This window comes from Schistocerca piceifrons, chromosome 3 (genome assembly GCF_021461385.2).
Source record: "Schistocerca piceifrons isolate TAMUIC-IGC-003096 chromosome 3, iqSchPice1.1, whole genome shotgun sequence".
Lineage (NCBI taxonomy): Eukaryota > Metazoa > Arthropoda > Insecta > Orthoptera > Acrididae > Schistocerca > Schistocerca piceifrons.
This window is the reverse complement of record NC_060140.1, coordinates 734,380,902-734,399,942: the sequence shown is the minus strand read 5'-3', so window position 1 is coordinate 734,399,942 and position 19,041 is coordinate 734,380,902. Positions and strand designations below refer to the sequence as shown.

Sequence of the window (19,041 nt, the reverse complement as noted above, 5' to 3'; positions counted from 1 at the left end):
CTCTGTTAGCAGCCCACGTTTGATGAGAAGGCGACAAGTCAAGTGAATCCTCCACCGGGAAACACACCTGGTGTGTCATACACGGCATTAGTGACAATACGTGTGTCATATGATAGGAATCTCTTACCGACGGATCTAATCTGTACACCTGGCAAGTGGGTGAGATATGCCTCCTTGCCCGATTTAGGTGTTCGTATGAATGTGAATGTTATCACTCCCAGTGAAATGATGAAAACATAATATTTTGTCACGTAAGCTGCATCAAATGAACGCAACAGTTTCAGAATCACACAACAGCTTCTCTGTGCTCTGTCAAAACATATGGTTTTAACGTTTCCGAAGTTGTGTTCCGTTTTGCAAGTTTTGACTCCTGAATTCCTTTATTGTAACACAGTTTACTCCAGTTTACTTGTTGTTTTCATTTCTGTGAGACGTCTATGTGGTATCTCACCTGCTGTCACTATTCGTCACGGTTTTCCTTGCGACGGTAACGTGTTCTTACCACATAACTCATATTTATAATCAAATGGCTCTGATCAATACGGGACTCAACATCTGAGGTCATCAGTCCCCTAGAACTTAGAACTACTTAAACCTAACTAACCTAAGGACATCACACACATCCATGCCCGAGGCAGGATTCGAACCTGCGACCGTAGCGGTCGCGCGGCTCCAGACTGAAGCGCTTAGAACGGCTCGGCCACACCGGCCGGCATTTATAATCAATTTATAGTACGAGGGTAATACCAAAAGTAACGTCTCCTATTTTTTTATAAGTACATAGACCTGTTTATTTCTACAGAGGTTTACATCACTGTACTGCCTGAACATTTAGCTATTTTTCTACATAAATACCATTTCTGTCGATGCATTTTTGTAGACGCTGTGGCAGTTTTTGTATGCCCATGCTGTTCAGAAAGCTATGAACCTCTTCTTTCACCTCGTCGTCGGAGCTGAATCGCTTTCCGGGTAAATGTTCTTTTAACCTGGGGAACAGGTGATAGTCACTGGGCGCTAAGTCAGGACTATAGGGTGGGTGGGTGATTGTGTTCCACTGAAACTGTTGCAGGAGAGCAACGGTTTGCCGAGCGATGTGTGGGCGAGCTTTGTCAAAAATGGTTCAAATGGCTCTGAGCACTATGCGACTTAACTTCTGAGGTCATCAGTCGCCTAGAACTTAGAACTAATTAAACCTAACTAACCTAAGGACATCACACACATCCATGCCCGAGGCAGGATTCGAACCTGCGACCGTAGATGTCGCGCGGTTCCAGACTGTAGCGCCTAGAACCGCACGACCACTCCGGCCGGCGAGCTTTGTCACGGAGAATGTGTACGCCCATGCCCAACATTTCTCCGGTTCTGAATTGCCCGTTTGAGTTTTTTCAGAGTCTCTCAGCGTTAGTTGTGGTCCCAGCGATTCAGCTCCGACGACGAAGTGAAGGAAGAGGTTCATAACTTTCTGAACAGCATGGCCGCGAGCTGTTGTGACATGGGCGTACAAAAACTGCCACGGCGTCTACAAAAACCATCAACAGAAATGGTGATTATGTCGAAAAATAGCTAAATGTTAAGCTGTAAACTGATGTAAACCGTTGTAGAAATAAACAGGTCTATGTACTTATAAAAAAATAGGAGACCTTACTTTTGGGATTACCCTCGTATGGCAACTGCCAAGACTATTCAAAGAGAACAAACATTTCAAAGACCGGATGGAAAGTTCATAAGGCTGTGAAAAAAAAATGAAAATAAATGGCACGAGAAAATTCTGCACACCGCTCGTCCTCCTCACAGTCCAACACTGTGTCCACTTAACCACGACGCCGCCGCTCTGGCATCTGCCCTATGTTGCACTGCTCGCCCGTGGGCAGTACACTGTTTTAGTTTGCTTTTTCTCACAATTAAATACACCTTTTTCCTGTTTTCATGCCTGATCTGTGTTCAGTTTCTAACGGGCTAATCGCTGGAACACCTTACCACTCAATCTGACGGGAGTGCGATGGGGAATTCCCCTTGTGAGTAGCTAAAAATGGTCGTTCCGCGGGGCTGCAAACCGACGAGCATTTCTCAGTGTTGCACTGTCTTGTGAGCGGGGCGTGGATGGCTAAGCTCACTTGTCAGAGAAACGCGGCGTTCGAGTTCTAACACGGTCTTTGCTGTTCGGTCAGTGGGTACGTGGATAGAGTGGAGCAGCAGACGCATATGGCTGTATTTGGCGGGCGTCCTGCTTGACCCTGTGGCGTGCTTTATTCTCAGCGGCTACGCGTTTCCGCTTCCAAGGGCCGTGTACCACTATTGGCGTTGTTGGGTTCGTTTACCGACGTGCAATGGCAGTACTGGCATTTAGTGTGTACGTGTTTAACAACTGTTTGCTTCATGTGTACAGTGCACGGGAAAGCTCAAGTCTTCCAGTGTTGGGCCTTCTTTCCTTCTTTTTCTTTTGAGCCCAGTCATCTGGTCTATGTTGGGCATATGTGCGTTTGCTGGTCGAGGTGAAGTGGTTTTGTTAACAATGAGCTAGTTAGTTTTTCGGGCTCTAACTCATTCGTACCTTCTTTGATCTGTTGTTTTTTATTTAAATATTGTTTAAATTGAAAAATCCTTATCGTGTAATTTTTTTGCCCAATAATATCCATTTTTAATTATTTTTGGTGTGAAGCAGGTATTTGCTTGACTTTTACGATTACTGAAAAGATTTTTTGAATGTGTAGTGTGGGCTTCGTTCGAAGATCAGCATTCTCAGCACACTAGTTCGTGCAAAAATTGAGCCACATTTTTTAAATCGTACCTATAAATCGTATTGGGGGCACTTGTTCTTATAGCCATTGGTTATGACGGAGCACTGGTTTATTTAACTCGATTCTTAAACGTTCTTGAATGCTGCTTCTCGTAGTATGTCTAATGTATATTTTTTTCTCTGTTTAAGTATGTTTTTCTAGTATAGATTAAACCAAGGGCAGCAAACAACAAAACTAATTGTATTTCATCAATACGTACTTTCTGTGATTATTTTATTGATATCTCAACGTTTATAAACTGTTGTTCATTTGCTTGAATACTCTTTTAATAGAGAAATCATTTTGATAAATTATTATCACTCACTAGTATTCTCAATATCCAGTTTTTTAAATTCTTTGAGCTGTAAGAGTCATGCATTTTAGTGTCATAAGATGGCGTTCTGTAATAAAAAGGAAAGTGGAGTATCTGAAATTTTTTTGGAGTTAAAGGTAACTGATATTTTGGAATAAATGTCTTCTCTGGCGCAAGTGTCACGTTTTATTTTCTAGCATCTTACTGCTGCCAGATCCCTGCTACCTGCCCCATATTAGAGCGATAGCGTACTGTGTGAGTAGTCTGTAATGAAATTTTTCAACTTGAATCTTTGAGATGAAATGGAAATTAAGCCCAAATATTTTTTATCCGCAGAAGAAACTCTTATTATAAGTCTGAGCACACGTCTTAGATCTGAATGATAGCATTAGTTTCAATGTTCCTCTCAACCCGTAAGGGCATCCAGATTAATGTATTACGTAGGTTTCGTGAATCGTTTATAACGGATACTGGAATAATTCCCATGAAAAGGTAACATTTGACTCTTTTGCCGAATGACGTCCAAGTCTAGCTTCGATGTCGACGGGATACTAACTCTTAATATCCCTTTTTGCATATCGTGAAGGTCTGGTACTGGTGGGAGCAGTGATGGAAGTGTAGATTAGCCACAGCTAAGAGATGTTTCCGTAAGAGTCAAAGAAACTGGTACACCTGGCTAATATCGTGTAAGGCCCCGCGAGCACACAGAAGTGCCGCCACACCGCGTGGCATTCAGTCGACTAATGGTTGAAGTAGTGCTGGAGAGAATTAACACCATGAATCCAGTTGGGCTGTCCATAAATCCGTAAGACTACGAGGGGTGGAGATTTTTTCTGAACAGCACGTTGCAAGCCTTCCCACATACGCTAGATAATGTTTATGTCCTAGGAGTTTGGTCGCCAGTGGAAGTGTGTAAACTCGGAAGAGTGTTTCTGGAGTCACTCTATAGCAATTCTGGAAGTGTGGGGTGTAGCACTGTCATCCTGGAATTGCCCAAGTCCGTTGGAATGCACAATGGACATGAATGGATGCAGGTAATCAGACACGATGCTTCCGTATGTGTCACCTGTCAGAGTCGTATATAGACATATCAGGGGTCCAATATCACTCCGACAGCACACGCCCCACACCATTACAGAGCCTCCACGGACGTGAACAGTCCACTGCTGACATGCAGGTTCCGTGGATTCGTGATGTTGTCTCCATACCCTTACACGTCCATCCGCTCGATACAATTTGAAACGAGACTCGTCCGACCAGGCAACATGTTTTCAGTCATCAAGAGTTCAATGTCGGTGTCGACGGGCCCATGTGAGACATAAAGCTTTGTGTCGCGCAGTCATCAAGGGTACACGAGAGTGCCTTCGGCTCCGAAAGGCCATCCAATGATGTTTCGTTGAATGGTTTGCACGCTGACACTTGTTGATGTCCCAGCACTGAAATCAGCAGCAGTTTGAGGAGGGGTTGTGCTTCTGTCATGTTGCAGGATCTTTATTCGGCCCCGGCGATGTCGGAGGTTTGCTGTTTTATCGAATTCCTGATATTCACGGCACACACGTGAAATGGTCGTACAAAAAAGTACCCACTTCATCGCTACCTCGGAGATTCTATGTCCCTGCGTTCGTGCCCCGACTACAGCACCTCGTTGAAACACACTTAAATCTTGATAACTTGCCACTGTAGCAGCAGTAACCGATCTAACAAGTGCACCAGACACTTGTTGTCTTAGATAGGCGTTGCCGACTGTAGCGCCGTATTCTGCCTGTTTACATACCTCTGTACTTGAATATGCATGCCTGTACCAGTTTCTTTGGCGCTTTAGTGTATAATATGCTATGGACTCTCCACAATGACTGAAGTGCTGCGTGTTGGGTTTTAGTTATTTCTCCGTGTCGCTGACCAGTACTGTGCTGTGATGTAGTCCTTGTATCTGCCTGCAGGTGCATAGTTCGCAGTTTCACGATGTGTGCCCCTGTGACGCTGGTGCTGGTACTGATGCTGGCAGCTGGAGTGAGCCACTCAGCTAAGATTCTGGGCATCATCCCGACGCCGTCTGTCAGCCACCAGCTGCCTTTCCGACTGATAGCTCTCGAGCTCGTCAGGAGAGGCCACCAGGTCACACTAATGACTACAGACCCCATAAAAGTAAGTAGATCTCTGGCTGTATCTAAGATACCATTGTCTTAATACTGGAAGATGGAATCTTCGGTTTAAAATACAGGTTTATGCCGTATGGAGTACAGGTTTCTTCACTGAAGGGTATTAGTCGGGACCGCAGGAATTCTGTGAACAGCCTACAGAACTATCTACAGAACGTTAGCAATGTAGATGAAATTTCTCGTCTGTTACGGCATGCGATGAGAAGACTCTTTTCATGAGCAGTTGTCCTTGATCAGCAGTTACCTGATTTCGTTTCCTCGCTGTCGTTAATAACACAAAGAAAGCGAAATCACGCATTTATGCTCAAGGTCCACTCATTCTTTGTGACTTATTGCTGCCTCCTTTCTTGTCATGACATCAGTGGATGCCAATATTCGAGAAGCCTATACAGGGTGATTATAATTGAAGTTAATCTTTCAAACCATTGCAAAAATAACACCTCTGGTCGGAATGACGTCAAATTGCAACGGAATATTATCGAAGAAGGGGGAAAACGTATGACAGAAATGATTCAAATGGCTCTGAGCACTATGGGACTTAACATCTGAGGTCATCAGGCCCCTAGAACTTAGAACTACTTAAACCTAACTAACCTAAGGACATCCCACACATCCATGCCCGAGGTAGGATTCGAACCTGCGACCGTAGCGGTCGTGCAGTTCCAGACTGAAGCGTGTAGAACAGCTCGGCCACTCCGGCCGGCTAAACGTGTGACAGAAGAAAAATAAATAGTAACAAAATGTAGTAATAGATGGCGCTGTAAGTATCATAATTTAATAGCTGTCGACTACAAATGACAAACGAATCATATAACTATGCCTAAGGTTTACGTTTGACGTTAAACAAAATGTACTACTCAGTGTGCATGGGGTACAGATGTGATACTGTTAGTTACGTAAGTCCATCCGCCACGGCAAGGTCATATCACATCGGATGGGAAAATAGGTTTTTAACTGTCCTGAGGCCAAATACCGCATAAGAGGCATCAATCACATCGGTTTTTAATTGTCCTGAGGCCAAAAACCGCATAAAAAGCATCAGTCAAAATCAAATCAGATTATTAATTTCCGTGTGACTGGCGCAAAACATGTTCAATATGCTGTACACCGTTTTGTGCAACAAAATGTAGTCGAGGAACAGCGTATTCCACAACTGGTCGAAGTGTTTCCGGATTAGCGTTCAGAATGTGTTGCGCAATACGTGCCTTCAATGCAGCAAAGCTTGCAATCGGTACATTGAACACAACATCTTTCAGGTATCCCCACAGCCAGAAGACATACGGATTAAGATCAGGTGGTCGGGATAGCCAGGCTGTAGGGAAATGGTGGCTGATAATTCTAGTACTTCCGAAATGGCGCTTCAGCAGCTGCTTAACTGAATTTGCAATGTGCGGATGTGCTCCACGCTGTTGGAGAGCTGGAATGACATGGTTACGCAAAAGACACTCATAGCGATTACCAGTGACAGTACAGGTAACAGTACCGGAAGTACCTGCCTCTTCAAAAAAATATGGCCCTATGATAAATGATGCCCTCAACCTGCACCAGACAGTGACCTTTTCAGGATGAAGTGGTGCTGGTTGATTTGTGTGTGGATTTTCCGTTTCACATATTCGAGAATTCTCTGTATTGACATATCCTGCCTCATGGAAGTGGTCTTCGTTGTCCGCAAAATCTTCCACGGCCAATCATTGTCCACTACCACGTGAGCAAGATATTCTAAAGCAAAGGTCTCTCCTGCTGGAAGGTCAACGCAAAGCAACTCGTGAACATGGGTAATTTAGAGTGGATAGCAAAGAAGGATGTTTCGTAGGATTTCACGCACTGTGTCCACCGGTATGTCCAATGTTCGGGCAGTTCTCGGTGCACAGCACGTTTGCACACCACCACTCGTCTCCTCCTGCATTGCTGTGGCCACTGTTCCCACTGATGTCGGATCAATTCGTTTCCTCCCTCTACCAGGTTGCACACCAGAACAGCCCGTCTTTTCGAATTTCCGAATCATTTTCTCCAGACCCACAGCAGTCATCGACCAACGCGTTTTTTCAAACCCTTCAGTGTCCGGAACTTCTGCAGAGCGACGTATGCAGAGTCATCATTCTTGTAATACAGCTTTACAAGCAGAGCGCGATCCTGCATTGGGGCAGTCATGGCGAACGTCACAGACGCGAAGGGAGGAAAAGCTGTGTACCAGGCATGTTTACACCAACTTCAATGGTTCTTGCGCCTGACACGTGTTTTCATTTACGTATTCTAACACATACAGCGCCATCTATTGATCAATTTTCACACTATTTTTTTTCTTCTGCCATACGTTTACCCCCTTCTCCGATAACATTCCGCTTGCAATTTGACGTCATTCTGACGAGTGGTGTTATTTATATAGCGGTTTAAAAGTGTAACTGTAATTATAATCACCTTGTATATTTATTATATTACTCTCCTGATCTCCAGAATTGCTAGTCTTTCATTATCGAGTGGACACCGATCAAATACCGCACTCCCACTTCTTACAGTGTTGAAGATCGAAACTGCATTTTCTGATAAGCTGTACTTTTTGAAAAATAGGTCAAAATGGTTCAAATGGCTCTGAGCACTATTGGACTCAACATCTTAGGTCATAAGTCCCCTAGAACTTAGAACTACTTAAACTTAACTAAACTAAGGACATCACACACACCCATGCCCGAGGCAGGATTCGAACCTGCGACCGTAGCAGTCCCGCGGTTCCGGACTGCAGCGCCAGAACCGCTAGACCACCGCGGCCGGCAAATAGGTCAAACTTCAGCCTGTTACCGAGAAACTGCTGCTGCTGCTATCAGCTGAGATGCTGTCATACAATTATACACTTTTATTGCAATTATACTGAGATATAAGTCCACTGAAATATCTTATTCGCCGAACTATCTATGACCAGTCGCTGAATTTGCGGAGTGAGGTGCACTGAGAACACACAGACATTATTAACTGTATAGTGCTCAACGAATAAAGCCGACGTCTTGTTGTTATTGTGGTCCTCAGTACAAAGAATGGTTTGATGCAGCTCTCCATGTTACTCTATCCTGTGCAGGCCTCTTCATCTCCTAGTAAATACTGCAACCTACATCTTCGTGAATCTGCTTACTGTATTCATCTCTTGGTCTTCCTCTACTATTTTTAACCACCATGCTTCCCCTCAGTACTGGTGTTCCCTCGATGTCTCAGAATGTGTCCTTTCAACCGATCCCTTCTTTAGTGAGCCTGTACCACAAATTTCTTTTCTCCCCAATTCTATTCAGTACCTCCTCATTAGTATCGTGATTTATCCATGTAGTCTTCAGCATTCTTCTGTAGCACCGTAATTCAGAGGCTTCTATTCTCATGTTGTCCTACCTGTTTATCGTCCATGTTGCGCTTCCATACATGGCTACACTTGATACAAATACTTTCAGCAAAGACTTCCTAATACTTAAATCTGTACTCGATGTTAACAAATTATTCTTCTTCAGAAACGCATTCCTTGCCATTGTCAGTCAACATTTTGCAGCCTATCTACATCGACCATCATCAGTTATTTTGCTGCCTAAATCGCAAAACTCCTTTACTCTAAATCCCTCAGCATCAACTGATTTAATTAGATTACATTTCATTATCATCGTCTTGCTTTTGTTGATGTTCATCTTATATCCTCCTTTCAAGACACTGCCCATTCCGTTCAACTGCTCTTCCAAGTCTTTTGCTGTCTTGACAGACTTACAGTGTTGTCGGCAAACCTCAAAGTTTTTAGTTCTTCTCGATGGGTTCTAATTCCTACTACAAATTTTTCTTTTGTTTCCTTTACTACTTGCCCAATATACAAACTGAATAACACCAGGGACAGGCTACAACGCTGTCTCACTCCCTTCTCAACCATTGCTTCCCTGTCACGCGTCTCGACTCTTTATAACTGCCATCTAATTTCTGTACAAAGTATAAATAACTTCTCGCTGCCCTATTTTACCCCTAACACCTTTAGAATTTGAAAGAGAGTCTTGTAGTCAACATTGACAACATGTTTCTAGAAGTCTACAAATGCTATAAATGTAGGTTTCCCTCTCCTTAACCTATCTTGTGTCAGAGGTCTTAGGGTCACTGTTATCTCGCGTGTTCCTGCATTTCTCCGGAATCGAAACCGAATTTGCTCGAGGTCTGCTTCTACCAGTTTTTCCATTCGTCTGTAAAGAATTTATGTTAGTATTTTGCAGTCGTGACTTACCTAACTGTTTATTCGCTAATTTGCACATGTGTTAGCACCTACTTTCTTTGGAATTGGAATTATTATATTTTTCTTAAAGTCTGAGGGTATATCGCCTGCCTCATACAAGTTGTTCACCAGATGGTAGAGTTTTGTCAGGGCTGGCTCTCCCAAGGCTATCGGTAGCTCTAATGGAATGTTGTCTACTCTTGGGGTCCTGTTTCGACTTAAGTCTTTAAGTGGTCTGTCAAATTCTTCACGCAGTATCATATCTCCCATTTTATCTTCATCTACTTCCTCTTCCATTTCCATAATATCGCCCTCAAGTACATCGCCCTTGTATAGACTCTCTATATATTCCTTCCACCTTACTGCTTTCCCTTCTTTGCTTAGAACTGGTTCTCCATCTGAGTTCTTGATATTGATACAAGTGGTTCCCTTTTCTCCAAAGATCTCTTTAATTTTCCTGTAGCCAACAATTATCTTTCCCCTAATCATATATGCTTCTAAATCCTCACATTTGTCCTCTAGCCATTCCCGCTTAGCTATTTTGCACTTCCTGTCAGTCTCATTTCTGGGACGTTTGTATTCCCTTTCGCAAGTTTCATTTACTGGATTTTTGTATTTTCGCGTTTCATAAATTAAATTTAATATATCTTGTGTTACCTAAGGATTTCTATTAGTTCTCGTCTTTCCACCTACTTGATCCTCTGTTTTCACTATTTCATCCCTCAGAAGTACCCATTCTTCGTCTACTGTATTCCTTTTGCCCGTTCTTGTCAATCATTCCCTAACGCTCCCTCTGAATCTCCCTACAATCTTCTGCTCTTTCAGTTTATCCAGGTCCCATCTCCTTAAAATCCTACCTTTTTGCGGTTTCTTCAGGTTTAATCTACAGTTCATGACCAACGAATTGTGGTCAGAGTTCACACCTGTCCCTGAAAACGTCTTATAATTTAAAATCTGGTTCCGAAATATCTCTATCTTACCATTATGTAATCAATCTGAAACCTTCCCGTGTCTCCAGGTCCCTTCCATCTATACAGCCCTCTTTCATGATTCTTAAACCAAGGGTTAGTTATGATTAAATTATGCTCTTTGTAAAGTTCTACCAGAAGGTTTTCTATTTCATTCCTTTCCCTCAGTCCATATTCTCCTACAATTTTTCCTTCTCTTCCTTTTCTTTCTATCGAATTCCAATCCCCTATGACTGTTAAATTCTCGTCACTCTTGACTATCTCAATAATTTCTTTTATCTTGTCGTACATTTCTTCAATCTCTTCATCATCTTCGGAGCTAGTTGGCATATATACTTGTACTACTGTGGTGGGTGTGGGCTTCGTGTCTATGTTGGCTACAATAATACGTTCACTGTGCTGTTCGTAGTAGCTTACCCGTGTTCTTATTTTTTTATTCATTATTAGACCTACTCCTGCATTACCTCCATTTGATTTTGTATTTATAACCCCGTATTCACTTGACAACAAGTCCTTTTCCTCCTTCCATCTAACTATATCTAACTTTAATCTATCCATTTCCTTTTTTCAATTTTCTTACCTACCTGTCCGATTAAGCGACCTGACATTCCACTCTCCGATCCGTAGAACGCCAGTTTCGTTTCTGCTGATAACGACGTCCTCCTGAGCAGTCTCCGGCCGGAGATCCGAATAGGGTGGGGGACCATTTTACTTCCGGAATATTTTACCCAAGAGCATGTCATCATCATTTAATCATATAGTAGAGTTGCATGCCCTCGGGAAAAATTACGGTTGTAGTTTCCCCTTGCTTTCAGCCGTTCGCAGTACCAGCACAGCAATGCCGTTTTGGTTAGTGTTACAAGGCCAGATCAGTCAATCATCCAGACTGTTGCCCCTGCAACTACTGAAAAGGCTGCTGCCCCTCTTCAGGAACCACACTTTTGTCTGGCCTCTCAACAGATACCCCTCCGTTGTGGTTGCACCAACAGTAAGGCTGTCTGTATCGCTGAGGCACGCAAGCCTCCCCACCAAAGACAGTGTCTTAAATCCTATCTAACAACCTCGAAATATTGTATGTTTTTAAAATCAATTGCAGCATCAAGCACCTTAGCATGTAGATTCTTTTACAAATATGTGTGTTTATCTCTCGGGCGTGATTAATTGTTATAATATTTGAAATTTCGGGTCATAGACAGGGGAAGTCGCTTACTCATGTTGTATGTAATTACAATAGTTTGGTTTCAAGGTTTCCATAGGAAGTACGACGTCAGTTTCTTTTTTACTGTATTTTAAACGCATTTTGATGGTTATTACAATGTTAAATTACACTCCAATGTGATTTCTTTCGATAATTTGTTGATTTGTCTCTCAAGCTTCAAATTGAAAACTTCTTTGTTGTCTTTGTGAGCATTAATCAGTACAGACTAGCATTGTCAGTCTTTTAATTTCTGTTCTATAAGGGACTTTTAATACTCTTTAATTTACTATCATATCGTTCATTACACATCCAAACGTATCTTCATCGTTTTTATTCATTTTTACCACGGAGTTACCTTGACGCTTATTTTTTGATTTTCGATGTTTATTTATGATTTATTTATCCTACCAAGATTAGGGCAATAAGACCCTCCCCTACATCTAACAAGGCACCAGGACCTCTTAATTCTGGGGCATTGTACATATTTTACGTTACGTTCATTGCGACATGCGATACTTGCAATTCGGCCCATTGGAATACAGGGTGGAATTGATTGATTGAACTTGGATTACCGGTCAGATAAGGAATACAAACGTCTAAAAAATGAGATAGACAGGAAGTGCAAAATGGCTAACCAGGGATGGCTAGAGGACAAATGTAAGGATGTAGAGGCTTATCTCACTAGGGGTAAGATAGATACTGCTTACAGGAAAATTAAAGAGACTTTTGGAGAAAAGAGAACCACTTGCATGAATATCAAGAGCTTTGATGGAATCCCAGTTCTAAGCAAAGAAGGGAAAGCAGAAAGGTGGAAGGAGTATATAGAGGGTCTATACAAGGGCGATGTACTTGAGGACAATATTATGGAAATGGAAGAGGATGTAGATGAAGATGAAATGGGAGATACGATACTGTGTAAAGAGTTTGACAGAGCACTGAAAGACCTGAGTCGAAAGAAGGCCCAGGGAGTAGACAACATTCCATTAGAACTACTGACAGCCTTTGGAGAGCCAGTCCTGACAAAGCTCTACCATCTGGTGAGCAAGATGTATGAGACAGGCGAAATACCCTCAGACTTCAAGAAGAATATAATAATTCCAATCCCAAAGAAAGCAGGTGTTGACAGATGTGAAAATTACCGAACTATCAGTTTAATAAGTCACAGCTGCAAAATACTAACGCGAATTCTTTACAGACGAATGGAAAAACTGATAGAAGCCGACCTCAGGGAGGATCAGTTTGGATTCCATAGAAATGTTGGAACACGTGAGGCAATACTGACCCTACGACTTATCTTAGAAGAAAGATTAAGGAAAGGCAAACCTACGTTTCTAGCATTTGTATACTTAGGGAAAGCTTTCGAGAATATGGATTGGAATACTCTCTTTCAAATTCTGAAGAAGGCAGGGGTAAAATACAGTGAGTGAAAGGCTATTTACAATTTGTACAGAAACCAGATGGCAGTTATAAGAGTCGAGGGGTATGAAAGGGAAGCAGTGGTTGGAAAGGGAGTGAGACAGGGTTGTAGCCTCTCCCCGATGTTATTCAATCTGTATATTGAGCAAGCAATAAAGGAAACAAAAGAAAAGTTCGGAGTAGGTATTAAAATCCATGGAGAAGAAATAAAAACTTTGGGGTTCGCCGATGACATTGTAATTCTGTCAGAGACAGCAAAGGACTTGGAAGAGCTGCTGAACGGAATGGACAGTGTCTTGAAAGGAGGGTACAAGATGAACATCAACAAAAGCAAAACGATGATAATGGAATGTAGTCAAATTAAGTCGGGTGATGCTGAGGGAATTAGATTAGTAAATGAGACACTTAAAGTAGTAAAGGAGTTTTTCTATTTGGGGAGCAAAATAACTGATGGTGGTCGAAGTAGAGAGGATATAAAATGTAGACTGGCAATGGCAAGGAAAGCGTTTCTGAAAAAGAAAAATTTGTTAACTTCGAGTATAGATTTAATCGTCAGGAAGTCGTTTCTGAAAGTATTTGTATGGAGTGTAGCCTTGTATGGAAGTGAAAGGTGGACGATAAATAGTTTAGACAAAAAAGAGAATAGAAGCTTTCGAAATGTGGTGCTACAGAAGAATGCTGAAGATTAGATGGGTAGATCGCATAACTAATGAGGAGGTATTGAATAGAATTGGGGAGAAGAGGAGCTTGTGGCACAACTTGACTAGAAGAAGGGATCGGTTGGTAGGACATGTTCGGAGACATGGAGGGATCACCAATTTATTACTGGAGGGCAGCGTGGAGGGTAAAAATCGTAGAGGGAGACCAAGAGATGAATACACTAAGCAGATTCAGAAGGATGTAGGCTGCAGCCGGTACTCGGAGATGAAGAAGCTTGCACAGGATAGAGTAGCATGGAGAGCTGCATCAAACCAGTCTCAGGACTGAAGACCACAACAACAACAACGATAACATTCATAAACAGCATCACACAGACGCAGATTTGACTTGACCAGAACAATGGTACAATCACACGATTCAGTAACATATCTTTTTCCAAGACCAACTACTAATACAGAAATAAAACTAAATGAATTTGAACAACAGTATATGAAAACGAGCCGGTGTAAGGCAACTTCATAGACATATTGGGTAAAAAGATCAAATAATTACCTTAAGTACTGTCACAATTAAGAACATTAATGTCCCTCTTGAAGGACCATGAAAACTCAAATCGCTCTCTATTAAGGCCTTGCACCAGTTGAGGAGGTTGGATAGGAAACAGGGTTCCCTAAGTGGAAACATGCTGAACATTCTCTCAAGATCTTAGACTTATTAAACTTCGTCATAGTAAGAGCTGTCTTAACTTGGTACTGAAAAGATATACGTTGATTAAACTTTAATTCAGTTAATCAGGCAATATACTACGAGTATTCTTTACAAAAACAGAACACACAGGATCAAGTCCCAGCAGAAATAAAATTAATGTACAATAAAATGATACAATCAATCGGCAACTATTAACTTTTAGTTATGTTTTAAAAGAGAAGAGTTTCATTGAGCTCCTGTGCATCAAACAATGTAAGGCATTACAGCACTAAAACAAATCTCGATGGTTTATTAAAGGAAATTCTGAAGTAGTCACAAGAAATTTTTATCTTTAACGAAAAGCAATATGTGACCGCGTAGGGCCACTTTGAAGCACCTTTTTAGTGGTACATTCAGCTTTAACCATCGCTTTAGCAGTACGTTACAGGAGATAACAATATCTCTGAACTTCCAATCTAAGAACAACATGCTGTTATTAACAAACTACTACTGATCATTGACAAATGGTTACACTAACACCAAGTAAGAACAAAGCAGTAAAATATTCTCGAAAACCTAAGCCCAGAAAATCTGTGTACCACCATACTACGATATCCAGCTCAATTAAACGTTACAGGACCAGAGACAGAATATGCACCATCTCTTTAGCAGCTCGAGAGCAGCCAAACTCGTTGCAGGCCGCTTGAAACTACAAAATAATCCCGTGGTAGTGCACAGAATATTATCAGGCTTCTACAGCAAACAGAGAAGTGGAATTAGTCAATTCAAATAACATACACTTCAGTGCTTGAGCCTAATTAAACGCTGCAGCGTGCACAATCTACGAAATAAAACAATCCAAATCGGTTCTTTCATAAATGTCATACTTGGCGGCAAAATATGCCAACCCTCCCAAAACAGCTTATTTCGAAATTTCAACCTGTAGCGAAGAAATATCGAAGCAGTCACTTGAACAGAGCGTGAGTTGGGGTTAATCCTAGCAGTTAAACCCTTGTAATGCCCACAAGGACAAAAATTCAAAACGCAGTGAGTCTAGCGAAGGCAATGCGTAACATGTCTAAAGAGCCACGACGCCATCACAATCTCCCAAAGTTCGAAGTTCTACCTCGCCATAGAGGCAACCGTCCAACTTTGGTACGGAACGCCTCACTTCTCACACGACGTCCGCACACTGCACGTCATCAGAACACCTCGTCTAGTGCAGCCCACGGTGCTCGCTCACTCCCGTCTTGCGCACCGGTCTCTCGTGACTGCCCCACGCAGAGCTGCTGCCGCCATCTTGCGACGCGCTCTGTCCGGCCACCGCCTTTCGTTCAACGCACTGCTTAAGAGCCTTTTCCTCGTCACCGAGCATGCTCCCTCCAGCAACCATCCAGCGATGTTGCTGAACTTTAATAATAAATACAGCGATCTAGTTATTTGAAAGGATATATACTGAAGCGCCAAAGAAACTGGTACAGGCAAGCGTATTCAAATACAGAGACATGTAAACAGGCAGAATTCGGCGCTGCGGTCGGCAACGCCTACGTAACACAACAAGTGTCTGGCAGAGTTGTTAGATCGGTTACTGCTGCTACAATGGCAGGTTATCAAGATTTAAGTGAGTATCAACGTGGCGTTATAGCCGGCGCACGAGCGATGGGACACAGCACCTCCGAGGTAGCGATGAAGTGTAGATTTTCCCGTACGACCATTTCACGAGTGTACCGTGAATATCAGGAATCCGGTAAAGCATCAAATCTCCGACATCGCATGCAGCCGGAAAAAGGTCATGCAACGTGACAGAAGTGCAACTCTTCCTCAAACTGCTGCAGATTTCAGTGCTGCGACATCAGCAAGTGTCAGTGTGCAAACCATTCAACGAAACATCATGGATATGGGCTTTCGGAACAGAAGGCCCACTCGTCTACCCTTGATGACTGCACGACACAAAGCTTTATGCCTCGCCTGGGCCTGTCAACACCGACATTGGACTATTGATGACCGGAAACATGTTGCCTGATCGGGAGAGTCTCGTTTCAAATTGTATCGAGTGGATGGACGTGTACGGGTATGAAGACAACCTCTTGAATCCATGGACCCTGTATGTCGGCAGGGGACTGTTCAAACTAGTGGAGCCTCTGTAATGGTGTGGGGGTTTGCTGTTGGGGTGATATGGGACCCCTGATACGTCAAGATACGACTCTGACAGGTGACACGTACGTAAGCATCCTGTCTGATCACCATTGCGCATTCCGACAGACTTGGGAAATTCCAGAAGGACACGCCACACTTCAATAATTGCTACAGAGTTCCTCCAGGAAGACTCTTCTCAGCTTAAACAAAACACTTCCGATGGCCACCAAACTCCCCAACATGAACATTATTGAGCATATCTGGGATGCCTTGCAACGTGCTGTCCAGAGGAAATTTCCACCCCCCGAACTCTTGCGGATTTATGTACAGCCCAACTGGATTCATGGTGTTAATTCTCTCCAGCACTACTTCAGACATCAGTCGAGTCCATGCCACGTCGTGTTGCGATACTTCTGCACGCTCGCGAGGGCCCTACACGATATTTGGCAGGTGTCCCAGTTTATTTGGCTCTTCTTTGTATATTCCTCTAAGAGCCTAAAGCAACAAAAGTGCAATGTGCGATAATTTTGATTAAATATTATGTTTCAGAATGATTGTAACACCGTAATACGTCTCTAGAGCGGGCATCCAATTAAAAATTTCTCAGTTCACAATTATTGCCGTACTTGCTTAAGCAAGAAGTATTTGGACAAAATTCTATTCCTCACGTGAACTTGAAATAAGTCGGTCAATTACAGTATATCAATTAACTGACCAACTCGTTTCGTATTATACTACTTACGCCACTGTGAGAGACAAAGGATGAAGACAGTCATCATAAATGACACAAAACATTGCAAGAAATCAATCAGTGATACCTTATGCATGCTCTAATGTGGTTGTGAGGCAAAGGTCAATCAATTTTTATGAAACATAAAGAAAGTAAGCTTTGTTCTCTTGTTAAATTCTTAATATGCACGCTCTTTAGAATGTATTTAGAGCCACCAGGCGAGATGCTAGCGGGAGGTCGTCTTTCTTCTCTGTTCAGAAGAGAGCCCTTAGAAAGAGAACCACGCTTCAATACTGGGCCGAATCATCGTCACTGGGATGCAGTTTGTCCCGATGAAGCACGCCCCTAGTTTATACACTAGTGGTGGAGTGATTTAAAAATCGGAGGTGTTTTCGTGCGGCTTAGCCATAACCACTCACAAGGCGTCTTGTCTTTTGTAGACGCGCTCCTCTGTAATTCTCTCACAAGCAGAGTGAGAATGAGTGTCTTGTTCTCTGGCAGTAGCGAGTCATTTTCAACTATTCCTTAGAATATCACCATGGCGTTAACCAGATTGCTGCTTACTCACGCAGTGGCCATATGGTGACACATCGCTCGTGGTCACATTCCTCTATTTACAAAACAGTTATTGTGATAACAACCTGGCGTCACACAGTTCAGTACACAACAAACTTTTCCAATCACGGATGGTAAAATCTAATTGGTCACAAGCTTAACTTCATGTGGAAGACAACAGCAACTTTGCGGTTCTCTATCCTGATTACTGGACTGGGAGTTGTACGATATTGATGGGCCGAAGTTATCGATGCATTTTTCTTGGGAGAGGATAAGCGAAGCTGAGTGGAGAAGCACGAATGATATTCTTGTGCCAAACTCCGAGAGGATCAGAAGTGGCAAGTTGTGAGGGGAACAGCCCTGAAGAGCTCGGCATTGGCGGACCTCTGTCCTGACGGCCGATCACGAGTGGCATAGACACCGAGCCCCTGAGAGCAGAGTCCGACGGGTGCTGATACTGTCTTCACCCTACAGCTTTAAATTTGATAAAAGCTGGAACTCGAAAGAGGATGCTAGGCGTGATACAACCTTTTGTGGCGGTGTTCGTAGCGAGAAACAATTCGCTGTAGAAACGGCTTACGAAGTCACCGCCACACTTTTAATAGCGGGCCGACCGGTCCGCTGGAACAGTGAACAGAAAGATGAAAACCCAAACACTCTGATTAAATAAAAGTCGGTACTTATCTTTATTGACGAAGATACAGAAACACAATCGTGAACTCCGTGTCTACAGAGATCTGTCTAGGTCGAGTCGGAGCGGCTAGGTCAGCGTCGGCTGACGACAAACAACAACTCTGCTGCGATGAACACACAACTGACTAGCAAGTACACAATTCGGTGGCGAGTATACAACTGAGCGGCGAATACAGAACTGTCCTAGCGCTCGCGACTCCAGCGCGTAAGAACCCAGAAGCCAGCGGTGGCGCGCGCAGACTTGCGGCGATTTCCTGTCTCGCTGGCGCTGCTTATGCGGACGGCGTCCGGACTTTGATGCTGCCAACCTTTTGGCAGCGGGCTCGGGTGGCATTACTGGCTAGGATATAACACAACCTTTCCAAGCTTGACGGAACGCATGGAAGCGCGGGTTTCACTTAGCTTCATTCCGTTGATTCAATCATCCGCTTCTCTTTTATTCGTAAGTGAACGACAGACTGATGATTGCTCGACCATTGCCGAGCATATGTAATTTCGCCTCATGCATGCTTAACTAAAGTTTCTAC

At 43.0% G+C, this 19,041-nt stretch overlaps 1 protein-coding gene across 2 annotated transcripts in view; it reads left to right on the top strand.

Annotated features, from left to right (window-relative positions):
- The window catches only part of LOC124788214 (UDP-glycosyltransferase UGT5-like), a 90,752-nt gene that overhangs the window by 35,332 nt on the left and 36,379 nt on the right, over positions 1-19,041 (top strand). The window contains exon 3 of one of the 2 annotated variants that reach the window (XM_047255393.1): positions 5,029-5,235. In XM_047255393.1, the coding sequence (XP_047111349.1) occupies positions 5,053-5,235 (183 nt within the window). In that variant the 5' untranslated portion in view covers positions 5,029-5,052. The remainder of the gene's footprint in view (positions 1-5,028; positions 5,236-19,041) is intronic. The other variant, XM_047255392.1, reaches the window with a different exon arrangement.